Here is a 19,369-nt window from a genome sequence, read left to right as displayed (position 1 = left end):
CAGCTCAGCTGATCTCTAAAGTGATCCATCTGATTTAATTTTTATAGGGCAAGGTGGGTGAGTGCTGGTCACAAAAAAAGTAAAATAAAAAGCCAGGAACAATTGTTTTTCAAAAAAACAAAACCAGGCATGAAAAATTCATAGATTGTCACGAAAAAAAAATGTATTACAAGAATTAAAAAAAAATCCAAATCCTTTTGTGTTATGAAAAAAACAAGAGTGCAGAAATCTGCAAAAATCAAGCTATCAGTGGGATGAAACAGTCTGCTTGTTGTCTTTCCTGAAAATGCTGACACACTTCGAGTCAAAGCATAAATAAAACAGGTGAAAATACAGTGTGAAAACATGGTTTTGTTTTCAGTCTTGTTTTTGCTCCATTGCCTACTGGCTTGGGAAAGGCTCTGTTTGGAGGAGGAATGGTGTTGACAGGGGCAAGAGGAACCATTTCCTTCACCACCACACAAGAACCAATAATACAAGTTGGACACCCGCTTGTCATGGGTTCCTCTCTAGCCAGGAGATTTGCCAGAGGTGCCTGCCCAAATCCTCTGCCCAGAGGAGTGGTAAGACCTAGGTGTCCCTCTTCAGTGTTGACACTTACCTGAAATGAATTAAGGCCCAAGCGATACCAACACTGCTGGCAGGAACACCACCCTGTAAAATAACATGGCCAGCGCTGCCAGCAAACCTGCTCTAGATCCTCATCCTTAAATACTCTCTTTCACCCTTCTGCTGAAGATTTTACGCATTGCCCTGTCCCCAAGCATTCCTTCTCCCTCAATGAGAGGCAGTTTCTCCTTCCTCCCATCCAAACCTCACCTTCTTCTCCCCAAACACAGTCATTCTGCTTTCAGCAAGACACTCACGAAGCTCTTTCTTTCCCTCAATATCTGTGCTCGAAGTCTGCATCCTCTGTTTTGTAGACACCATTTGATACCTCCACTGCTGTTTCAGTAACTGAAACCGAAGACAAGCTTTTACATTTGTTATTACTACTTGCTATTTGTGCCATACGAAACAAAAATAATGTCAGAGCTAAGTGTTGACACACCTAGAAAGCAGCAGTCTTCTGCGGTGATCTGACACTCTAAATTTAGCATGTGGACAAAGAGTGGCTCAGAGAAATAGCTCTTCACTTGTAGACCATTGAGATATGAACAGATGACAACCTCAGCCCCACATCCTAGTTTACGTCAACGATCTGCCAGGTTCCCCCATGACTTCACAACCCAAAATCAGTATAAAAAGATTCTAGATAACGCAATTCATGTCTGTATGGTCTGTGTCTGATAATTAGCAATCCCACTGCAAGGCTTAGCCCCTCTCAAACTTATCAAATCTAAGAACATTCTGAACATGTGCCTGTAAAATAGGGCCCTCTGGCAATAAAAATAATGTGTTTACTTTTTAAAAAAAGCATAACATAAAATATTTTCTCATTAAGAAAGATAATCCAGCTATTGCCATTGATCTGACCAACGACACCAGGATTGCTTCTCTTTCACATGAAATGCACCGATATCTTTAACATAAATACGTCACATGCCCCAGACGTACATCTGTGTGTTTTGCTTTAGCATTTACTCATCAAGCCCTGGTACCGCTTGTTGAGGAAAACTGTGTGTCCATCTGCACTACTGCAAACTTTGAGAATGGGATGACCAGCCTGCAAGGGCAATTTTGGGACTTCCACAGCTTTGCTAACATCCCTTGAAACTAAATCAAACAGAGCCCCTGAGGCCCCTGTTGCTCCTTCAGTGGGATATGTGTCCTAGTGGATACCCCCGAGTATCACAGCAAGACACTTGCTGCTGAAGCCACCTGACCCTAACAGCTGGACATAATGGGGATTCCAGAAGGGGTTTAGTCCAACAGCTGGGTAACGGAAGGCCACAGCTTCCTTATGTGGGCTCCATAGTTACAGAAACAACAAAACCGACCATCATCTAAAAATAAGGTGAAATCTATACATTGCCTAAGCCTGCATTTGAAGTGAAAACACACTTAGAGTTACAACCAAAGCAAACACCACGAGCATTTATCAGATCAGTGGGGGCTAATCACTAATGTGCAACATATTTTTAATAATGGCTACTATGTGTACTTCTAAATAACCAAAAACAGTAGCAATTAATAATTTGTAAGTGGTGTTCGGAGAAACAAATAAAATGCTCAGCCTTTTCTAATCGGAAGCCACAGAAAGACCGCTGCAACGATAAACCAGCTAAGTCCTCGAAGCAACCCACTTGCAGAAGATATTTCAAAACCTTCCCCTTGAACTTTCAGGGGGTGCAAATTTTTAAGGAGCGTTTTACATGTACTCTTCAAAAAAATATTCACATTCCAGGATTCAGTTTCTCCCTCCACTCCTAAACATATTCTGGTGCAGAAAGCACAGAGGACTATAAACATCAATGGTTTGGAACGCAGACCTTCTCAGGAGGTTATAAATTAAGCCATGAGTACAGTACAGGTTAGCAGATAGGGGGACTAAACATCATTATTTTTGTAACACTTGCCCATAAATAAATGCTGGAAAAATGCATATTTCCCTGCAGATAATGGATACCAGCTAGAGCTGCATGGGTGCAAATCAGCACGATCTCTCAGAACAGCCTGCAATCATGCAGCTCCCTTTCCTTTTGTAAGTGGGAACAAGGCCATAATTTTAATTATTTGGCTTCTAATAGAATTAATTGACACTTGGTGAAAGGTGCAAGGTTTAACATGCATGCAACAACTTATAAAATACTTAGCCCGGATTTCCAATGAATATGCGTTACTTGTATAGCCAACTCTAACTTACTCAGAGCATCTGGTAGAGAACTTGTCTGGCTACACAGCATAGAAGGAACTGCAGTCCTTAAGCATGGATAAATTTTATGAGTTATAAGCCCATGCAAAGCATGCTGCAATTACACCTTAGGAAAACAGGAGGATTTGTTAAAAATAGCAAAATAAACACAAACCCTGGGAGAGTGAGGTTTTTAATCACATTTCAAACCTGGATTGTGTGCCTTGTCCAGCAGAGGTCAATGAACAGCGGAGCAGTGGTGGAGCTGGGCTGGCAGATGCTGTTCTGCAGTGTCAGGTTGGAATTCGTCAACGAGACGATAGGTACCTCAAAAATAAACAGCTGGATGGCCTAGGGATACAGTTTGGGTTTGGCAAGCAGACCAGTTATTCTCAATAGCAACGATCAAAGACTACAGCAACGATGAAGTAGGTGGGGGTTTTATTTGTTCTTTTTTTTTATAAGTGCCTTGTTTTACTTTGGGTAGCTTGCTTAGATCTGAGCTCAGGGCATTATCTGTTTCTTGTTTCGCTGTGTTCGCACACTCTTTGACAAAAAGTGCTGCATTCCAACCTTCTGGTCTCATCATTACTACCAGTCATGTCCTGAAGACTACTCAGAGTCTAAAGGATTGCCTCTGTTATCACTTGTTCTGCACAACAGGGAAGGTAACTACACAAAAATACGACCAAGCAGGGAACTGCAGGCTTACTTGCAGTGTGTCTTTTACTGAAAAATACATTTTATTTATCATAACATTCAAAAAAAGAAATCCCAACATAGTACAAATGCTAACTCATTCTGTCAACAAACTGTAGTTCTCAGTGGGTTCAAACAGTCCGTTCTCACATGGCTGTGACCGAAGCGTTCCCGACATGCAACACGCTGCTAGTGCAATTCTCAGAGTGACTCCACTGTCCTTCAATCCCAGGCTCATGGCATCCTGCAGCAGCATCACTTTGGGCTTTGGCTACGAACTTGCCACGGCGTTGTCTGCTTTGAGAGCAGCTCAAAGAGTCAGTTTTTCTCCAGCTATATATCTTCTTTTTTTTTTTTTATTTCCCCCCACACAGTCAACAATCATCAACACAAGGCGTTCACAACATTTTCCCCTTTGCCTTATAGCCCACTGCCTTCTCATCAGACATACCACCCACATTCTCTTAACAATCACTATCCTTCACACTTGCACTTTTAAGTATCCTCACACTGATAACTAACCCCCTTAAAAAAGGCAAGAAAAAGAAAAAAAGAAAAAACAAAAAGAAGAAAAACAACAACAACAACAACAAAAAACCCAAAACAAAAAAAAAAAAACAGGAAAAGGGGGAAAAAACCACAAGCATCTTTAAAAGTATGTGTTCTCAGGTATCCTCAAGTTAATGGTAATTTATAAGCATAAGGAATAACACTTTGGCCATCAACACTAGAGAGTTAAAGTAGCTTTGAATGCAGACAAGGGGAAAAAAAAACAAACCCACACAACCCATAAATACATTTTAAATCATTCACCAAGAGATTCACCAAGGATTAAATTTAACTGAGTGAAACCAACCCTGCTGCAAAAGACCAGAACAATATTTGTGCATCACTGCAGTCCCTCTCAGACTTTTAATTGGATCCTGACCTAAAACGTGCAGAAGTGGCCGGCCAGCTGTGGCAGACCCTGAACCCTGATGGCAGGGCTGGAAGGAAACTTAAGTGGTGCACAGGATTTTGCCCTGCTTTGCATATGAGATGAATTTCAGCTGTAACATACTATGACTGCACCATAAAACATATAATACTAGCAGCTTGTGCACCCTGACATGGAGGGCTTGACTCTAATCCAAGATAAGTGGTTACACATCACCCCATCGCCTGGAGAAATTCACCACTGGGTATAGACGGAGAAGCACCATATTACACGACTTTTTTCTGGCGACCTTTTGTGGCATTACTGGCTGGGTCTGGCTAGACTCAAGCCCAGAGCTCTGGTTGTATATGTATAAAGTGAAGAGCCTGGGATTTGGGTCTGCAAAGCACTCAATGCTCTGGGCCAAGTTCAGGAAAGCTTTGCGTTGATGGGTGAAAAAACAAAATAATTGCGCTTCCACTGAAGTTCCCAGGAATCTGCTGAGATATTTGAAGTGAGAGACGCAAGTGAAGACTTTGCTGGACAGGGTCTGTGAAGCGAGACTCCTTGCAGAACTCAACCCTTGATGGAGTCTCTTTAGTAACAGACAAAATTAAGGAAACATTGTTTGTCATTAGGATTGACACATTCCACTGAAGAAATCTCCCCTGAGAAAATAAATAGCTGTTGGTATTGCCTCATTTCATTGCTTTCGTCTCCACAGGCAATTTAAAAACCCTGCAAAATTTTCCTCCCACAGACACATGTTGAAATCCTGGGCACTTGTTTTCTACGCATTTTTTTTTCCTTTCAAGTACACCAGGTGAAACTGTAAACCCTGAGTTTGTGTGTGCAAACCTGGACCTTGTAAACTGCAACATGAAACTTTGCTCTGAGCACCGATATAGGAAAAGATAGGACAGAAACATTTTTAAACACAGATGCTAGTATTATCGTGTACGTACCATACCCACGTACGGCACAGTGGACGAGCTACTCTGGTACCTGCACTGTCCTGCAGTCTGAAGTACTGTTTTCTTTAACACTGATAATATAGTCATAAAGTCTATGGACTTATCAGTTGTCGAAATGGTGAAGAAGCATTCATTTTCTTTAAGAGGCATTCAGCCTGAATCTTGGTAGGAAGTTAAGGCTTGGAGCTGCAAAGAGTACTGCTGAAGAGAGGGATTAAGCCTACATGCTATATGCTCTAGCTCGGCGTGCCAAGCTCTTTAAAAGGGTTAGAATAACATTTTTTCATTGGATTTCCTCATGGATGAAGATAAATGTTAAATCACTCACTATCTGTATACTTGCAGTGCATTTCATCCTGAGAGCAATTTCAATTTGTGCCTGTAAACAAATAAATAGCATTGAAATACACTCTCACACGTATGGTTAAAGACAGTTGTAGCTGAGTTTTCTGTTATCGGGCAAGTTACTCTGGAAAACGAAAACCTAGGGCTTTCTTTAAGAGTGGGAATCCCTGAAATTTCCTTAGCAGCAGGAAACCTTGAGAACAGGCACGGGAAATTCTTGCCTGTTGGCAAATGCTTAAGTACAGACTTTTGGCTTCTGCATTTAGATTTTAAATTTCTGACCTGTCACCTCAAGAAAGCTTTCTGCTAAATAATTTAGGCTGGATCTTATACTGGAACGGGCTTCCAGAGAGGTGGTTGAGTCACCTTCCCTGGAGGTGTTTAAGGCACGGGTGGACGAGGTGCTGAGGGGCATGGTTCAGTGTTTGATAGGAAAGGTTGGACTCGATGATCCGGTGGGTCTCTTCCAACCTGGTGATTCTATGGTTCCATGATTCTGTGGTTCTACTGGCTTTCCAAAGTGCTGCACTGAACTGGAATTTTGGGCAGGGAACACATTCCTGTATTTCAGTTTTACTGTCATGATAACAACTATGTTCTGGTGAGAAACTGGTTGCTGGCAACAGGAGAATCCATTTAAGCAGAGTTTGACACATCGACATACATATCACTGCATTTTGAGTAACCTTGTTTTAAATTTTCTGGTTCAAAAGGAAATACTTTCTTAGTAAATATGGATAGCATGGACATAGCCCTTGGATAATCCTGCCAAACAACAGCTAAAGAAACAACTGCATACTGTTGGGGCAGTAACATTAAAAACTCCTCTCACTGAGGAATCACTAGGATTACATTTTCAGCAATGTTGCAGTTTAATGAAGAATAGACTGTAGTCTCAAATAAAAAAAATAAATGCTGTCCTCTCCTTTAGAACCAGAATCTAAAAATATGACATTCAATTTCTGGCTTTCCAGTATTTAAACACCGTTACAATTAAGGCGACTTGTGATATTCAACACAGTACAGTGGAATAAACAAAAGATGAAAGCAATCAAATGTGTTTTCTGGCAGTTACACAATCTGTTTTGACCAATGCCAAAAAACCCCAAACACTAAAGGTAATCCTAATGCTACAGATCTCTCTGTTTGCAATTCCAAGTGCAGAAGTGCAGAGTACGAAAGCAATATCCAATCACAAATTGTCACTGAAACCCATAAGGAAGACCCTCATTTACTGCAGTGGGAGACAGCTGAAGGCTTTATTTTTTTTTAAAGAGCTGAAGGGCTGCACTGGCTCATCACAACATACTTCAGGGACCTGGACAAAACCGTGCATTGATCCGTACCGAAACATTGCTGCATTTACACCCTGTGTTTTACAAACAGCTGCAGTGGCATTACTACTGCCAGCCACCAGCACAGAGGCAATGCCTAAAGCCCACAGGCTGGCTTCAATATAAAAACAACTTTGCAGAAAATAATGCAGTAATTTAGTGTTGCTCGCATAATTAAATGTATGCGTACTCCAAAACTGGGGGGTATTTAGGAGAAAACAAGGAACTTACACACTTGTTTTGTATGATGAAGGAAAAAAAAAAGAGAAAACCATAGAAGCAGTTTTTAGGATGAATGTTTAGTTACCAAGTGTATTTCAGCTTAAAGGAGCATGATTCTTCTTCCTTAGCCCTGTAAAAAAACAAACAAACAGAAAAGCATCATTAATAAAAAGTAGATTGTTTGAGAGCTGCCACAACCATCTGAGAAATCTTTACTGCCCGGTAGCTCCATCATTGTCACACTACTCTTGCTACTGACTTCCTAAGCTACTGCCAAGGATCAGACAATAGCACATAACTTTTTAAAATGACTCAGTAGTGGGGCCGCCTTATTTTTGAGCAGACCTCAAATGTGTGGCGCCTTGCAACCCTGAGGTTTCTCGGGGATTGGTCCTAAGGAACCCCCCCACGTAAGAAGGAAGCAATCCATCCAGGATTTAAGTGATTCATCCACTTATACTGAAGATGTGAGCGTTTTATTTACCAACACAGCATTCTGTATGGCGTATGTAAGCAAAAGTGAAACAACCTGTCATCATGTGCTCTGAGATTTGTGGAGTTAAGATCTGAATACTGGCCCAGAGAAGCATCCCAGGAAAGAAGAGTAATTAAGCTCACACTTAACTTTCATTGGTATCAAGGTTAAGTGCTATTTAAATTACTCCCTCAAAGGCTATGGACTTGAACACAAGCTCAGGCTTATTTCCATTAGCAGACTGATGTACTAGATCAAATGCTGCAGCTCTTTTAATTCCTGCATATCCCACTAAAATCGGAGAGGTACTTTACCAAATTCTGAGTGAAGGCGTCAGTTTAAGCAAATCCTGTATACTGCATATTTCACTGTAAGTTGACTGTTGGCCTTAATAATGTAGAACAAATGTTTTGCTGAATAGGGCACAATTAAAACAAAGTTTAAAAATATTGATTTTTAAGTGTTTAAAAATCATTCATACACACTATCCACACAAAAATGATTTTTAAAGGCAGACATAGATTGTCTGATGGCAGGTAGGAAGAAACACAACGACAAATATATTTGCACATTTGGGTGACAGAACTGCTCACCTTTGGCTTAGCCTATTCTCACCACAAAAATAAATGCTCCGTGTATTCCTGTAACTATAAACTGGCTTCAGTTTAGGCACATGTTTGAGCACAGCAAGTAAAAACGGCCTTCTAATATCGGCAGTATAATTCACTATGGTTACTTTCTACTTTGGTAGGTTATTTACCTAACTCAAGACAGAACTCCCCAGAGTATAATGTGCAAATCGATAGAAAAGCTACAACCACGTTTTTCAGTCATTAGAGATGGGAATGAGCTCCCTTCAGGCAGTTGCCCACTGCAGGTCAGCACAGTCTGGGTTTAGTTGCAAGCAGACACAGCAAGTTTACTGGAACTGAAAATTAGCAATAGTTTTTTTTCACATTAAGGAAGAAGTGCAGCAGGCATGAACTGTGTTGCTAAAAGTACACCAACTACTGTGAGCGAAGCAGAGGAGAGAGAAAAGCGACTTTACGATATCTCTCAGACACATGTACAGGAGACTGAGGGGAGACCTCACTGTTCTCTACAACTACCTAAAAGGAAGTTGTGGAGAGGAGGGAGCTGGCCTCTTCTCCCAAGTGACAGGGGACAGGATGAGAGGGAATGGCCTCAAGCTCCACCAGGGGAGGTTCAGGCTGAACATGAGGAAAAAAATTTTCACGGAAAGGGTCATTGGGCACTGGAACAGGCTGCCCAGGGAGGTGGTTGATTCACCTTCCCTGGAGGTGTTTAAGGCACGGGTGGACAAGGCACTGAGGGGCATGGTTTAGTGTTTGATAGGAATGGTTGGACTCGATGATCCAGTAGGTCTTTTCCAACCTGGTGATTCTCTGATTCTCTAATATTTTTCTGTATATAAAAAAAAATAAGAATTGTTCAACAATACCACCTTGGATTTTGCCAGAATTCGAAGTGATAGGATCCATTTTTCCCCTCTGAATATGCAGAGAAGAGCACCAGCCACAGACAGAAGTGCTGGCAGAGCAGCAAACATGCGGAGGACTCGGTGCCAACGGTGCCATGGACATTACATCCCCCACCCAAGCCTCCAGTCAGCTCTGTCACGCTGATCTCCAAGAGGTGTCAGAGACCAAGATGGGGCAGTCTTTGACATGGTGACAGTTTGTGAACGAAGACGTGAAAAAGAAAAGAAAAAAATCCAGCAAAGAAGGCAGGAAAAGTTTATGTGCAGTACGTAAGGAAGTACATGTGTGGGAAGAAAGAACATTCATTCAGCTCATTTGACTAGTAAAAAAATGGAACCCAAAAAGGACTGTATTTTATTCAAAACCTATGCAAATGTGATCAAATCTAGCTATTTTAAAAAACATTTTAGTATTTACACAGCATTGCTACAATCAAAAAAACCTGATCTGATATGAAAGCAATTGGAATGCAAAATACTCAACAGTTCATCCTCCAATTCTTAAGAAATTATACTCTTGATCTTAGGGGGCAAAAAACTACCCCAAGCAAACATACAAATTTAACTAGGGAAAAAAAAAAAAGATGCAGGAAAGAAAAAGAAAGAGGAATACAAAAGCCCCCAGAATACAAAAGAGAGAAAAAGAGAAAAAAAAATATCCACAGGGACGTGAAAGCTGTTTAGATGAATGAAAAAGCTGAGTAGGTACAAGGACAGAACAGAGTTAACAGGAAGGTGGCTATAGATGTGATTCTCCTCTGGCATATGCCTTATTCTCCACTGATAGCTATATAAATAACCAAAGTCTGATGACAAGAGAAAAGCACCTTGCAGCACGCAGTTAAAACTATTTGTTTTACTGGCTTTTGGAACAGATTGAGAAAAAAAAAACCCACACTGCATCGATTAAACACCAGCAGGACATCTGCCTCCGCAGGTCTGAGATGGCAGGGCAGGTGTATCCCTGTCCGCATTAGACAACATGCTTCTTGTCATCATTAATGGTGAAAGATGAAAGTCTTCCAACTGCTGAATGACCTTCAGAAAGGAGTGTGAAAATTTCCACATCACTGATCTCTTGGGGCACTTTTCCACCTGTGAGCAATAGTAGAGCTGCAATATAATGCAAAAAAAAAGAAAAAGCAGAGCATCGACGCAGTTATTGACGCTACCAATAAGAAAGCACTATTTGCCAAGAGCATCACCCAGCACAGTGATGCTCCAGGCACTGTAGCAAGCCAGCTGCATGACAAGGCAGGATAACCTCCAGGAAATGAGGGGCAAATCACACCAGGACATGTGATGGGTTTCACTCCCAAAGAGTGAAATAAGATCAAGAAGTCAGGGATGGGGTTTTTTTGTTTAAATAGCTTCTGTAAGATAGAAATAACCTTTTCAAAACCAGCAAGTGTCTAAAATGAAGTCTCACAAATAAATGATTCCTTGTGCCAGTGGTCTGAATCTGGCCTATTGACAAAACAGAAAAATCAAATACCTTTTGTGATTTTATCTAGGTACTCTATCAATAGAGACTTCACTGGCAAGATTGACTGAAGTAGTATGAAAGAGCTCTTTATTAAAGACCTGGATGAGGGAGTCGAATGCACCCTCAAGTTTGCAGATGATGCTGCACTGGTAGGAAGTGCTGATCTCTTAGAGGTTAGGGAGGCTCTTCAAAGGGATCTGAACAGGCTGGATCAATGGGCTGAGGCCAACGGGATGAGGTTCAACAAGGCCAAATGCTGAGTCCTGCACCTGGGACAGAAAAATCCTGTGCAGTCCTACAGGCTCAGGGGAGAGAGGCTGGAAAGCTGCCTGGCAGAGAAAGACCTGGGGGTGTTAGTTGACAGCCAACTGAACGTGAGTCAACAGTGTGCTCAGGTGGCCAATGGCATCTTGGCTTGTACCAAAAACAGCGTGGCCAGCAGGACCAGGGAAGTAATCACTGCCCCGTACTCTGCGCTGGTGAGGCTGCACCTTGAATACTGTGCTCAGTTCTGGGCTCCTCACTATAAGAGACATTGAAGTCCTGGAGCGTGTCCAACACCAACAAAGCTGGTGAAGGGGCTGGAGAACAAGTCTTACAAGGAGCAGCTGAGGGAACTGGGGTTGTTTAGCCTGGAGAAGAAGAGGCTGAGGGGAGACTTTATTGCTCTCTACAACTACCTGAAAGGAGGTTGTAGAGAGGAGGGAGCTGGCCTCTTCTCCCAAGTGACAGGTGATAGGAGAAGGGGGAATGGCTTCAAGCTGTGTCAGGGGAAGTTTAGATTGAACATTAGGAAAAATTTCTTCACAGAAAGGGTTATCAAGCACTAGCAGAGGCTGCCCAGGGAGGTGAGTTGAGTCACCATCCCTGGAGGTGTTTAAAAGGCAGTAGATGAGGTGCTCGAGGACATGTTTTAGTGGTAGACAGGTACAGTTGGAATTGATGAACTCTAAGGTCTTTTCCAACCTAATGATTCTATGATTAAATTGGTACTTTGCCTGTCCTGAGTGAACTTTTAAGGGACAATGAAAACAACTTCATTTATACCCAGGACAAAAGAATGCCATTTCAGAGATAAAATATTTACAAGCAGGTAAGAAGTAAGCACACGAAAGATTTCAGTAAGGTTTCATTCAACAAATAATCTCTTACATTGTAGTAGATGATGCAAATTAAAAGAATTATGGAAGCAAAAAACCACAACCCAAACACTAAAAGAAAAAATTTACCCTCAAGCATGTGACCAAACTAAACTCAAAGCAAACTGGTGTCAAACCCAAACCTCTAAGTGTCACTGCTGTTTCTCTTTGCCTCTTGATATACAACAAGAACAAACTCTGTGAGTCTTCAGTAAGCCACAAAAGACTTTGGTACCTCTGCCCAAGATTGCATTTGATAAAAACAACTCGTGTTCTAGAGCAGGAAGCAAAAGGCGCAGCAATACCCATCCTGAAGGAACTTGTTTAATATTTCAGGTATTTTGAAGTAAAATGTCACTGTTTCCTGGTTATTTTCTGTGAGATACCCTGCATACTAGCTTTGGCGCGTGCCATATGTCCAGCCCCCTGCCCTCCTCCTTGCTCCAGACAGGCACTCAGCGCTCCTGCACGCTCATCCCTGAATTTGCAGGCTGGCCCTGTGCTACAGCCCCACGTAACCAGACACTGGAGGGACTGTGGCAGGCCAAATCCGAGTAGCCGTGAGAAACTGTGATTTGCAGCCGTGCCTGCAGGCTCTGCTGGAGCTCTCCCGTAGACCAGGCGCTCTTGCCAGCAGTCCTACACCATGGGGGGAGCACGTGTACCCTGCTCCCTCATCCTTCTAACAAGAAAGACCCCAAAACAGGGGTTTGCCTCCATCAGGTCCTTCTGCTCTTCCTGAGGATGGGGAGGAACAGGGGCTCAGGGTGGAGGGTCGGGTACTTGCCTCCTCCTGGGAGGAAGAGGCAAGAAGTGGGAAAGCGGGGATGTGCTGCCAAGGTGCAGGGGCTGCTTCACAGCTCTCAAGGTGGGTCCAGAGGAGGTGGCCAGCTGGACTCTCCTCCCTGGGAGCGAGGGGACCCCGCTGCGGTGGAGCCCCCCATGCAACACAAGTGCAGGCTGCGTGACAAGCAGCTACGGTGTGTTTCTACAGAAATTGCCTCCAGGCCAAAAAAAAGGGGGGTATTTACCCGCCCCAAGGGATATCAAACTGCACCAACGGGCACATGTAACCTCTGTGTTTCCAGCTTACGCCTATATTTTAAGTACTGGTGAGGGGCTGCTGGTGGACCCTGGGCCCGTCACCTGCCGCCCTCGAGGAAAAGCCGCGGCACAGCTCTCCCACGGCAGGTAATCCCGTCGGCCACTGCCACGCCTGACGTCCCGCGCCCACTCACCCGTGCTCTTCACCGATGCTCCACCACGAAGCGCATGGTGGTGCCGTCGAAGGAGGGTGGCGCGACAATCCGTGGGCCGGTGGCAGGCGCCGTGATGCTGATGACGGGCTTCGCTTCAGCCTCCCCCCGCTGCGGCGGCGGCTGTCCCTTGCCCGTGGCCACGTAGTAGGGGCTCTCGGCGAAGGCCGCCTCGGCTGCCGGGCTGCCGGGCTCGGCCGGGGCGCCGGCATCGCTGCCCGGGTGGGACAGCGGGCGCTGCAGGGCGGCGGCGGGCAGCACGGCGGCAGCGGGCACGAGGCCAGGGTAGAGCATGTATGTGGCGCCGTAGGCCCCGGCGTTGAGGGCGAGGGGCGAGAGGGGCAGCGGGACGGGGGCGACGGGTGGCTGCTGGGGCACCGGCACCTCGACGTACTGCCCAGTCTCGGGGTCGAAGAGGCGCCGCTTGAGGGGCTGCGGCAGCGGGGCGTCCACCAGGTAGCACTGCCCGGTGCTCACGTCCAGCAGCACCTTGCGCTGCGTCTGCGGGAAGGGCTCCCCGGCGGCGGGCGAGAAGCAGAGCAGCGGCGGGGCGGCCGGCAGCGCCCGGTACAGCGCGGCGGGGGGACCCTCGACGGGCGGCGGGGCGGCGGGGGGCGGCTCGGCGGGGCGCTCGCCCGGGGGCTGTGGCTCCGGGACGGGGGCGGCGGCCTCGGGCCCCGGGGAGCCGCGCGGGGCCGGCAGCGACAGGTAATCCCCGCAGTCCGGGCCGCGCTCCGCCTCGCCCCCCGGCGGCCGCGGGCCGGCCGGGCCCCGCCGGGCGCCGCCGTCGGAGCGGGGCTTGGCCGGGGCCGGGGCGGCCCCGCGGGGCTCGGCGCGGGGCGGCGGGAAGCGCTGGCGCTGCCGGGCCAGGCTCTCGAAGGCGGCCGCCTTGGCGGAGACCTTGTCGGCGGCGGGGGCGCGGCGGGGAGGCCGCTCGCCGCCCGCGGCCTTGCCCGACGGCTCCTCCTCCGCTTTCTCAGGCGGCGGCTGCGGGGCGGCGGGGCCGGGGCGGTTCCCGGCGTCCCGCTCCTGGCTGGCGATGAGGGAGAGGACGTGGCTGTCGGTGATGGGCAGCGGGTCGCTCTTGCGCTTCCACTCGCGCTTGTTGAAGCTGTACAGCTCCTCCATGCTCCGCACCGCCGCCGTCAGCTTCTCCAGCGCGTTCTGCACCGGCGCCGCCGCCTTGCCCTCCTCCCGCGGGTCCTCCTCGGGGCCGCGGCCCCTCTCGGCGGGCGGCGGCGGCGGCGGCGGCTGGGGGGGCGGCTGCTGCTGCTGCTGCCGCCAGGGAGCGGCGGATTTGGAGACGATCTTCAGCACGGCCGGCTGGCGCGGGTCGCTCTTGTTGGGGGCGATGGTGGCCACGGGCAGCCGCCCCGAGGTGCGGTGCACCAGGACCGTGCCCTCCGGGGGGCGGCCCGGCGCCCTGCCCGCCGCCTTGGCCGCCCCCTCGACGGGCTTGGAGCCGGCGCGGCCGAGCGCCTGGCAGGTGATGACCACGGGGGAGAGGGACCTGGGGACGCCGGCGATGACCAGCTGCTGCCGGGGCTTCTGCTCCGGGCCGCCCTGGTCGGAGGCGACGCTGCCCTTGTCGCTGCTGTTGTCGCCCGAGTCGCAGCTGTAGGAGCTCTTGATGAGCTTCCTCACGTCCCGCACCTGGCGGGGGGCGCCGGGGGCTCGGTGCTTGCCGTCCCTCACGTCCCGCACCAGGAATTGTGGCACCTTGTCGTGGCCGTCGCCGGGCTTGGGCGGCTTGGGCTGCTGCCCCCGGGGCTCCTCCGGCGGGCGGGGGGCGATCTGCGGCGTCAGCAGCTGCGCGATGCTGAAGGCGGCGTCGCGGGGCTGCTGGAGGCTGCCCAGGCTGATCTTGATCTCGGGGGCTTTGGGCTTGGCGGCGGGGGGCGGCGACGACGCGGAGGAGGAGGAGGCGGCGGCGGCGGCGGCGGAGCACTTGGTCGCCTTCTTGCCGGGCTCCTTCTCCCGGAGGGTTTGCTGGATGGCCGGGACGAACAGGCGGGACATCTTGGTGGACTTGCCGGCGGAGATCTCGCCCAGGTCGGCCCGCCAGTCGTGCCTCGGGGAGAGCTTGGGCTTCCCGACGGGCGCCCTCTCGTCTTTCTTCTCCGCCTCCCGCTCCTTCCAGGACCTGAAGGCGCTGTTCTGGCTGCGGAGGAAGGTGGCTTTGCCGGCCTCCGAGGCGCCGCGCTTCGCCTCGCCCGTCTCCTCCGACGGCGCCGGGTCGCGGGGCGTCGAAGCCTTGGAGGTCGGGGACCGCCCGCCGCCCTCGCCCGGCTCCTCGCCCGCGGCTCCCTCCGAGCCGCCCTCCGAGTGCCGGGAGCTCTGCCGCCGCCCGCCGCCCTCGGGCTCCCGCCCGGCCGCGGGCCCCGCCGAGGAGGTGTCGGTGATCTCCCCGCGCTCCATCTTGAACTCGTGCTCCAGCTGCATCTTCTTGGAGATGACGTTTTTCAGCAGGCTGGAGGCGAACTTGGACTTCTTGCTGGCCCCCGCGCCGCCGGGCTCCAGCAGCGCCACCGCCCGCAGCCGCCGCGGCGCCTCGACGTGAGCGATCTCCCCGTCGAGCTTGCTGACCACGAACTCCAGGGCTCTGCTCTGCGAGCGGCCGGAGCGCGGCGGCCCCGGCTCGGCCCTCGGCCCCAGGGCGCCGCACTTGAGGTCCAGGTAGGTGGCCCAGCGCCCGACGCCCAGCGCATCGTCGGCCAGGGAGGCGGGGGACGGCGCGTCGCGGCACGGGTACGCCAGGCTGCGGAAAGCCCGGGCCGTCAGGTTCCGCACCTCTTTGTCGGCGTCGTCCAGCTCGCTGACGGCGCTGGAGGCGCCGCTCGAGTGCTCGCCCGCCCTGCCCGCCCCGCACCGGGGCTGCAGCCGCGCCGGCGCCGCGATCGCCCTCTTCGCCTGGTCCCGCTTGAAACCCGCGTCGCGGTCGGGACCCGCGGGGCCGCGGAGGCTCATGTCGCCTTCATGCTCGGCGGCGCGAACGGCGTTTCGCTTTCCGCGCGCGTCGCTAGACTCATTTATAGCCCGGGAAGCGGCTTTGATTGATAGGAGAAGCTGGGCGGCCGGGCCGCCGGGCCGCTTGGGGCGGCTCGGCCCCGAGCTGGCGCGCCGCTCCGCGCCGGGGGTGTCGCGCTCCGAGGCCAGGCTAACGAGCTCGGTGCTGCTGGCGTTGTCCACGCTGTCCGTCCGGTTGTTGGGGTCGCTGGTGGTCGTGCTGAGGTAGCAGCTGTTCTCCTCCTCCTCCTCCGTCGCCGTGTCCCCGAGGGTCTCGTCGCTGCCGAAGGAGGCGTAGTCCACGAAGGAGTAAATCACGTTGTTGTCCTCGAAGTCCCAGCGGGCGGCCAGCCCCGCGTCGAAGTCCATGTCGTGGTCCACCTCGCTCAGCTGGATCTCCTGCGTGCTGATGTAGTGCGCCTCGTCGCGGGCGGGGGGGACGCCCGGGGGGGCTCCGGGGGGCGCCGCGACCGCGTCCTCCTCGCTTTCGTACCCGAAGGAGGACGAGGACGTCTTGCCCTCCGTCGACGCCGGGTCCCCCATTGCGGGGAAGCCGCCCGCCTTGCTCGCCGGCGAAGGGCACGACGAGGAGGAGGAGGACGAGGAGGATGAAGGCTCCGGGCGGCGTCCCCCGCGCTCCGAGGGCGCCGGTCCCGCGGCTCCGCCGGCATCCCCGGGGCCGCCGGCCGCTCCCCCCGCGGCGGGACGGTCCGCCGGCTCCTCGCCGCCGCCCGGGGCCGACTCTGCGGGCCGCGGGCCCCGCTCCGCGCCCCGCGGCGAGACGCGCATCTCGGCGTACGCCGCCTCCTCCCCGCCGGGCGCCGCCGGGCTCGGTCCCGGCCCCCGTCCCGCCGCGCCCTCGGGGCCGGCTCGGGGCCCGGCGGGCGAGCGGCCGGCAGCGTCCATGCCGGGGCCGTCGGGGCGGGCAGTGGCCGAGGGGCGGGCGGGGGACGGGGGCGCCGCGGCCGCTCTCCCCGCCCTCCCCGCCGGCCTCCGCCCGCCTCCGCCCCGCAGCGCCGCCGGGGGGCGGAGGGGCCGCGCCGGGACCCGCTGCCCCGCACCGCGGGCACGGCCGGTGGGGACCAGGCATCGTCCCGCGGGGGGGCGAGGGACAGCGGGCAAACGTGCTTGGTGACCAGGAACATCGTCCCGGGATGGGTGAGGGACAGCAGCCAGACCCACTTGGTGACTGGGGACATCATCCCAGGATGGGCATGGAACAGCCGACAGACCCCCCTGGGGAGCGGGGGCATCATCCTGGGACGGGCATGGGACAGCAGAGAGACCTGCTTGGTCACCGGGGGTGTCATCCCAGGATGGGCACGGGACCGCGGACAATCATGCTTGGTCAACCGGGGGCATCATCCTGGGATGGGCATGGGACAGTGGTGAGACCCGATGGGGGACCAGGAGCATCATTCCAGAATGGGTGCGGGACAGCAGCCAGACCCGCTTGGTGACGGCGGGCATTGTCCTGGGACGGGCGTGGGACAGCAGAAAGACCCGCTTGGTGACCAGAGACATCATCCCTGGAAGGGCATGGGTCAGCGGCCAGACCCGCTTGGTGACTAGGAGCATCATCCTGGGACGGACACAGGGTGCTGTGGGTTTTTCCAAGATGAGCATCACTTGGCCAGTCCCAAGTATAGCAGACCATGTAGATCTGGAGTCACTTAATACTGGTTGAACAAACTACTGTTTTAAATGTCTGTGTTTTCTGGCATAAAGGTGCCCCTTGGAAGGCAGCAGCTGCCCCTGCCTCCAAAGGTGTTGCTCCTCTGCCCCCAAAGATGCTGCTGCTCCCTTTCTGCACCTGCTGGAAGCAGCAGCTCCCAGGGCACTGGCTGAACTGCAGGCTTGCCTGCACCTCATGCACTCTCGTCCCCCACACAGCAGCTGTCGAACAGCTTTGTTCTTCCTTAAACTACCCCTGTGCTCCCCATTTTCCCCACTTGCAGGAGCGGTGTTGCAGAGTGGCACCCTACACTTTTGCAGCAATCCAGAGAGCAATGGGCCAGGGGAGCCAAGCTTCATTTTCCCAGGAAACACCAGTTTAGACATAATTAAGACCTGTTAATCGGCATTTCTGTGGTACAACTGACCTTTGGTGGCTGAGGGCTTTACTGAGTGGTCAAAAATCACTCCAGAGCTAGGGAAGAAAGAAGCAAGCTATTAAATACTGCGGGGGGAGAAATGGAGGAAAGCGAGCAATGTTGAGGAGCAGCCCTTGGGTATACGATGCAAATAGTGGCCTAAATTTACAGCCTAAAAACCAAATAAGTGCTGTGTGTCTGAGTGAGCCAGGCAGCCATGGCGCTCATAACATCGATAGGGGAGGGTTGTGGAAAGCTGCAAAACAAGCACCGGTATCTATGCCCCTACGGCTACATGTACTAGCATGAGGGTGACCGTGTTTGGCTCTGCCAGGGGTGTAGGAACCAAGAGGAGAAGCAGACACCATCCCAGACCTCTCGCAGCACTGTCCATGTTAAACAAGGGTTTGCTAGTGCTCCCAGTTCCTTATCCACCCCACACAGCCAGGCTGCTCTGCTGCTGTCCTCCCCACGGGGTTGCAGTGTTACTGCTGCCTGCAGGGAAAGTGGTCTTCCTCCTTTATTGAACCCAAGCAGTGGCTTGTGAGGGTCCTTGCAGCAATGGTGGGTTTCATATCCCATTTGGGATAAGGATCTCTTTGCTGCTTGGAAGGAAACAAGCGAGGTGTCTCCAGCTCTTGGTACCCTGCCTAGATACATGGTAGTTCCTTGGGCTGCAGATTGACAGCATGAAAACTATTGATGAAGCACCAGGTGGTGTTTTAGCAGAGACACATCCTCGAAACTTGGAGGATTTGGAGCAAGTCAGGTTACGTGCAGTGAAGCTCTCCCCGTGCAGCAGGGATGACTGGTTCCCATCCCTGCTGAGGCTGTCCTGCCTCTGTGTGCTGTTAATGAGAAGCTGGGCACCAGCTCTCAGCAGTGCGAGGCTTATGCAGACTTAATCTTTCCTTTGCCCAGTTCTACATCGCTTCAACTCTCCTTGCACATGCAACAACTGTGCAGTCCTCCACAGAGCTGTGGTAAATAGCGTCATCATTCCCTAAAAACGGCTTCACCAGGTTTTGTTTCCCCTCCACACACATTTTAGACTTGTGCCCCTGTCCCAAGCAGCCGTAACAAAAGCGTGGCATTACTAGAGAAAGAAAATATTTTAGCACCTTATTAA

General features: G+C 51.3%; 1 protein-coding gene across 1 annotated transcript; it reads right to left on the bottom strand.

Annotated features, from left to right (window-relative positions):
• Positions 1-3,516: 3,516 nt before the first annotated feature.
• C4H4orf54 (chromosome 4 C4orf54 homolog) lies at positions 3,517-17,728 on the bottom strand. The gene is made up of 5 exons (XM_069854979.1): positions 17,597-17,728; positions 14,403-17,404; positions 13,124-14,363; positions 7,294-7,414; positions 3,517-5,762 (listed from the first exon to the last, which is right to left on the bottom strand). The coding sequence occupies exons 1-3, from the start codon at positions 17,726-17,728 to the stop codon at positions 13,133-13,135; spliced, it is 4,365 nt and encodes a 1,454-aa protein (XP_069711080.1). The 3' UTR covers positions 3,517-5,762; positions 7,294-7,414; positions 13,124-13,132.
• Positions 17,729-19,369: the final 1,641 nt, after the last annotated feature.

Source organism: Phaenicophaeus curvirostris, chromosome 4 (genome assembly GCF_032191515.1).
Source record: "Phaenicophaeus curvirostris isolate KB17595 chromosome 4, BPBGC_Pcur_1.0, whole genome shotgun sequence".
NCBI classification, from domain to species: Eukaryota; Metazoa; Chordata; class Aves; order Cuculiformes; family Cuculidae; genus Phaenicophaeus; species Phaenicophaeus curvirostris.
The sequence above is the reverse complement of the archived record's forward strand: the minus strand, read 5'-3'. Positions and strand labels throughout refer to the sequence as shown.

Bases quoted from the DNA above. Each gene is read 5' to 3' on its own strand.
- C4H4orf54 (XM_069854979.1), bottom strand. From the start codon at position 17,728: ATGATGCTCCTAGTCACCAAGCGGGTCTGGCCGCTGACCCATGCCCTT. The intron at 17,405-17,596 runs GTCTGGCTGCTG...TGCCCGTCCCAG, and splicing joins TGCCCGCCGTCACCAAGCGG to GATGATGCCCCCGCTCCCCA. The intron at 14,364-14,402 runs GCCCCCCCAGCC...GCCCGCCGAGAG, and splicing joins CGGCAGCAGCAGCAGCAGCC to GGGCCGCGGCCCCGAGGAGG.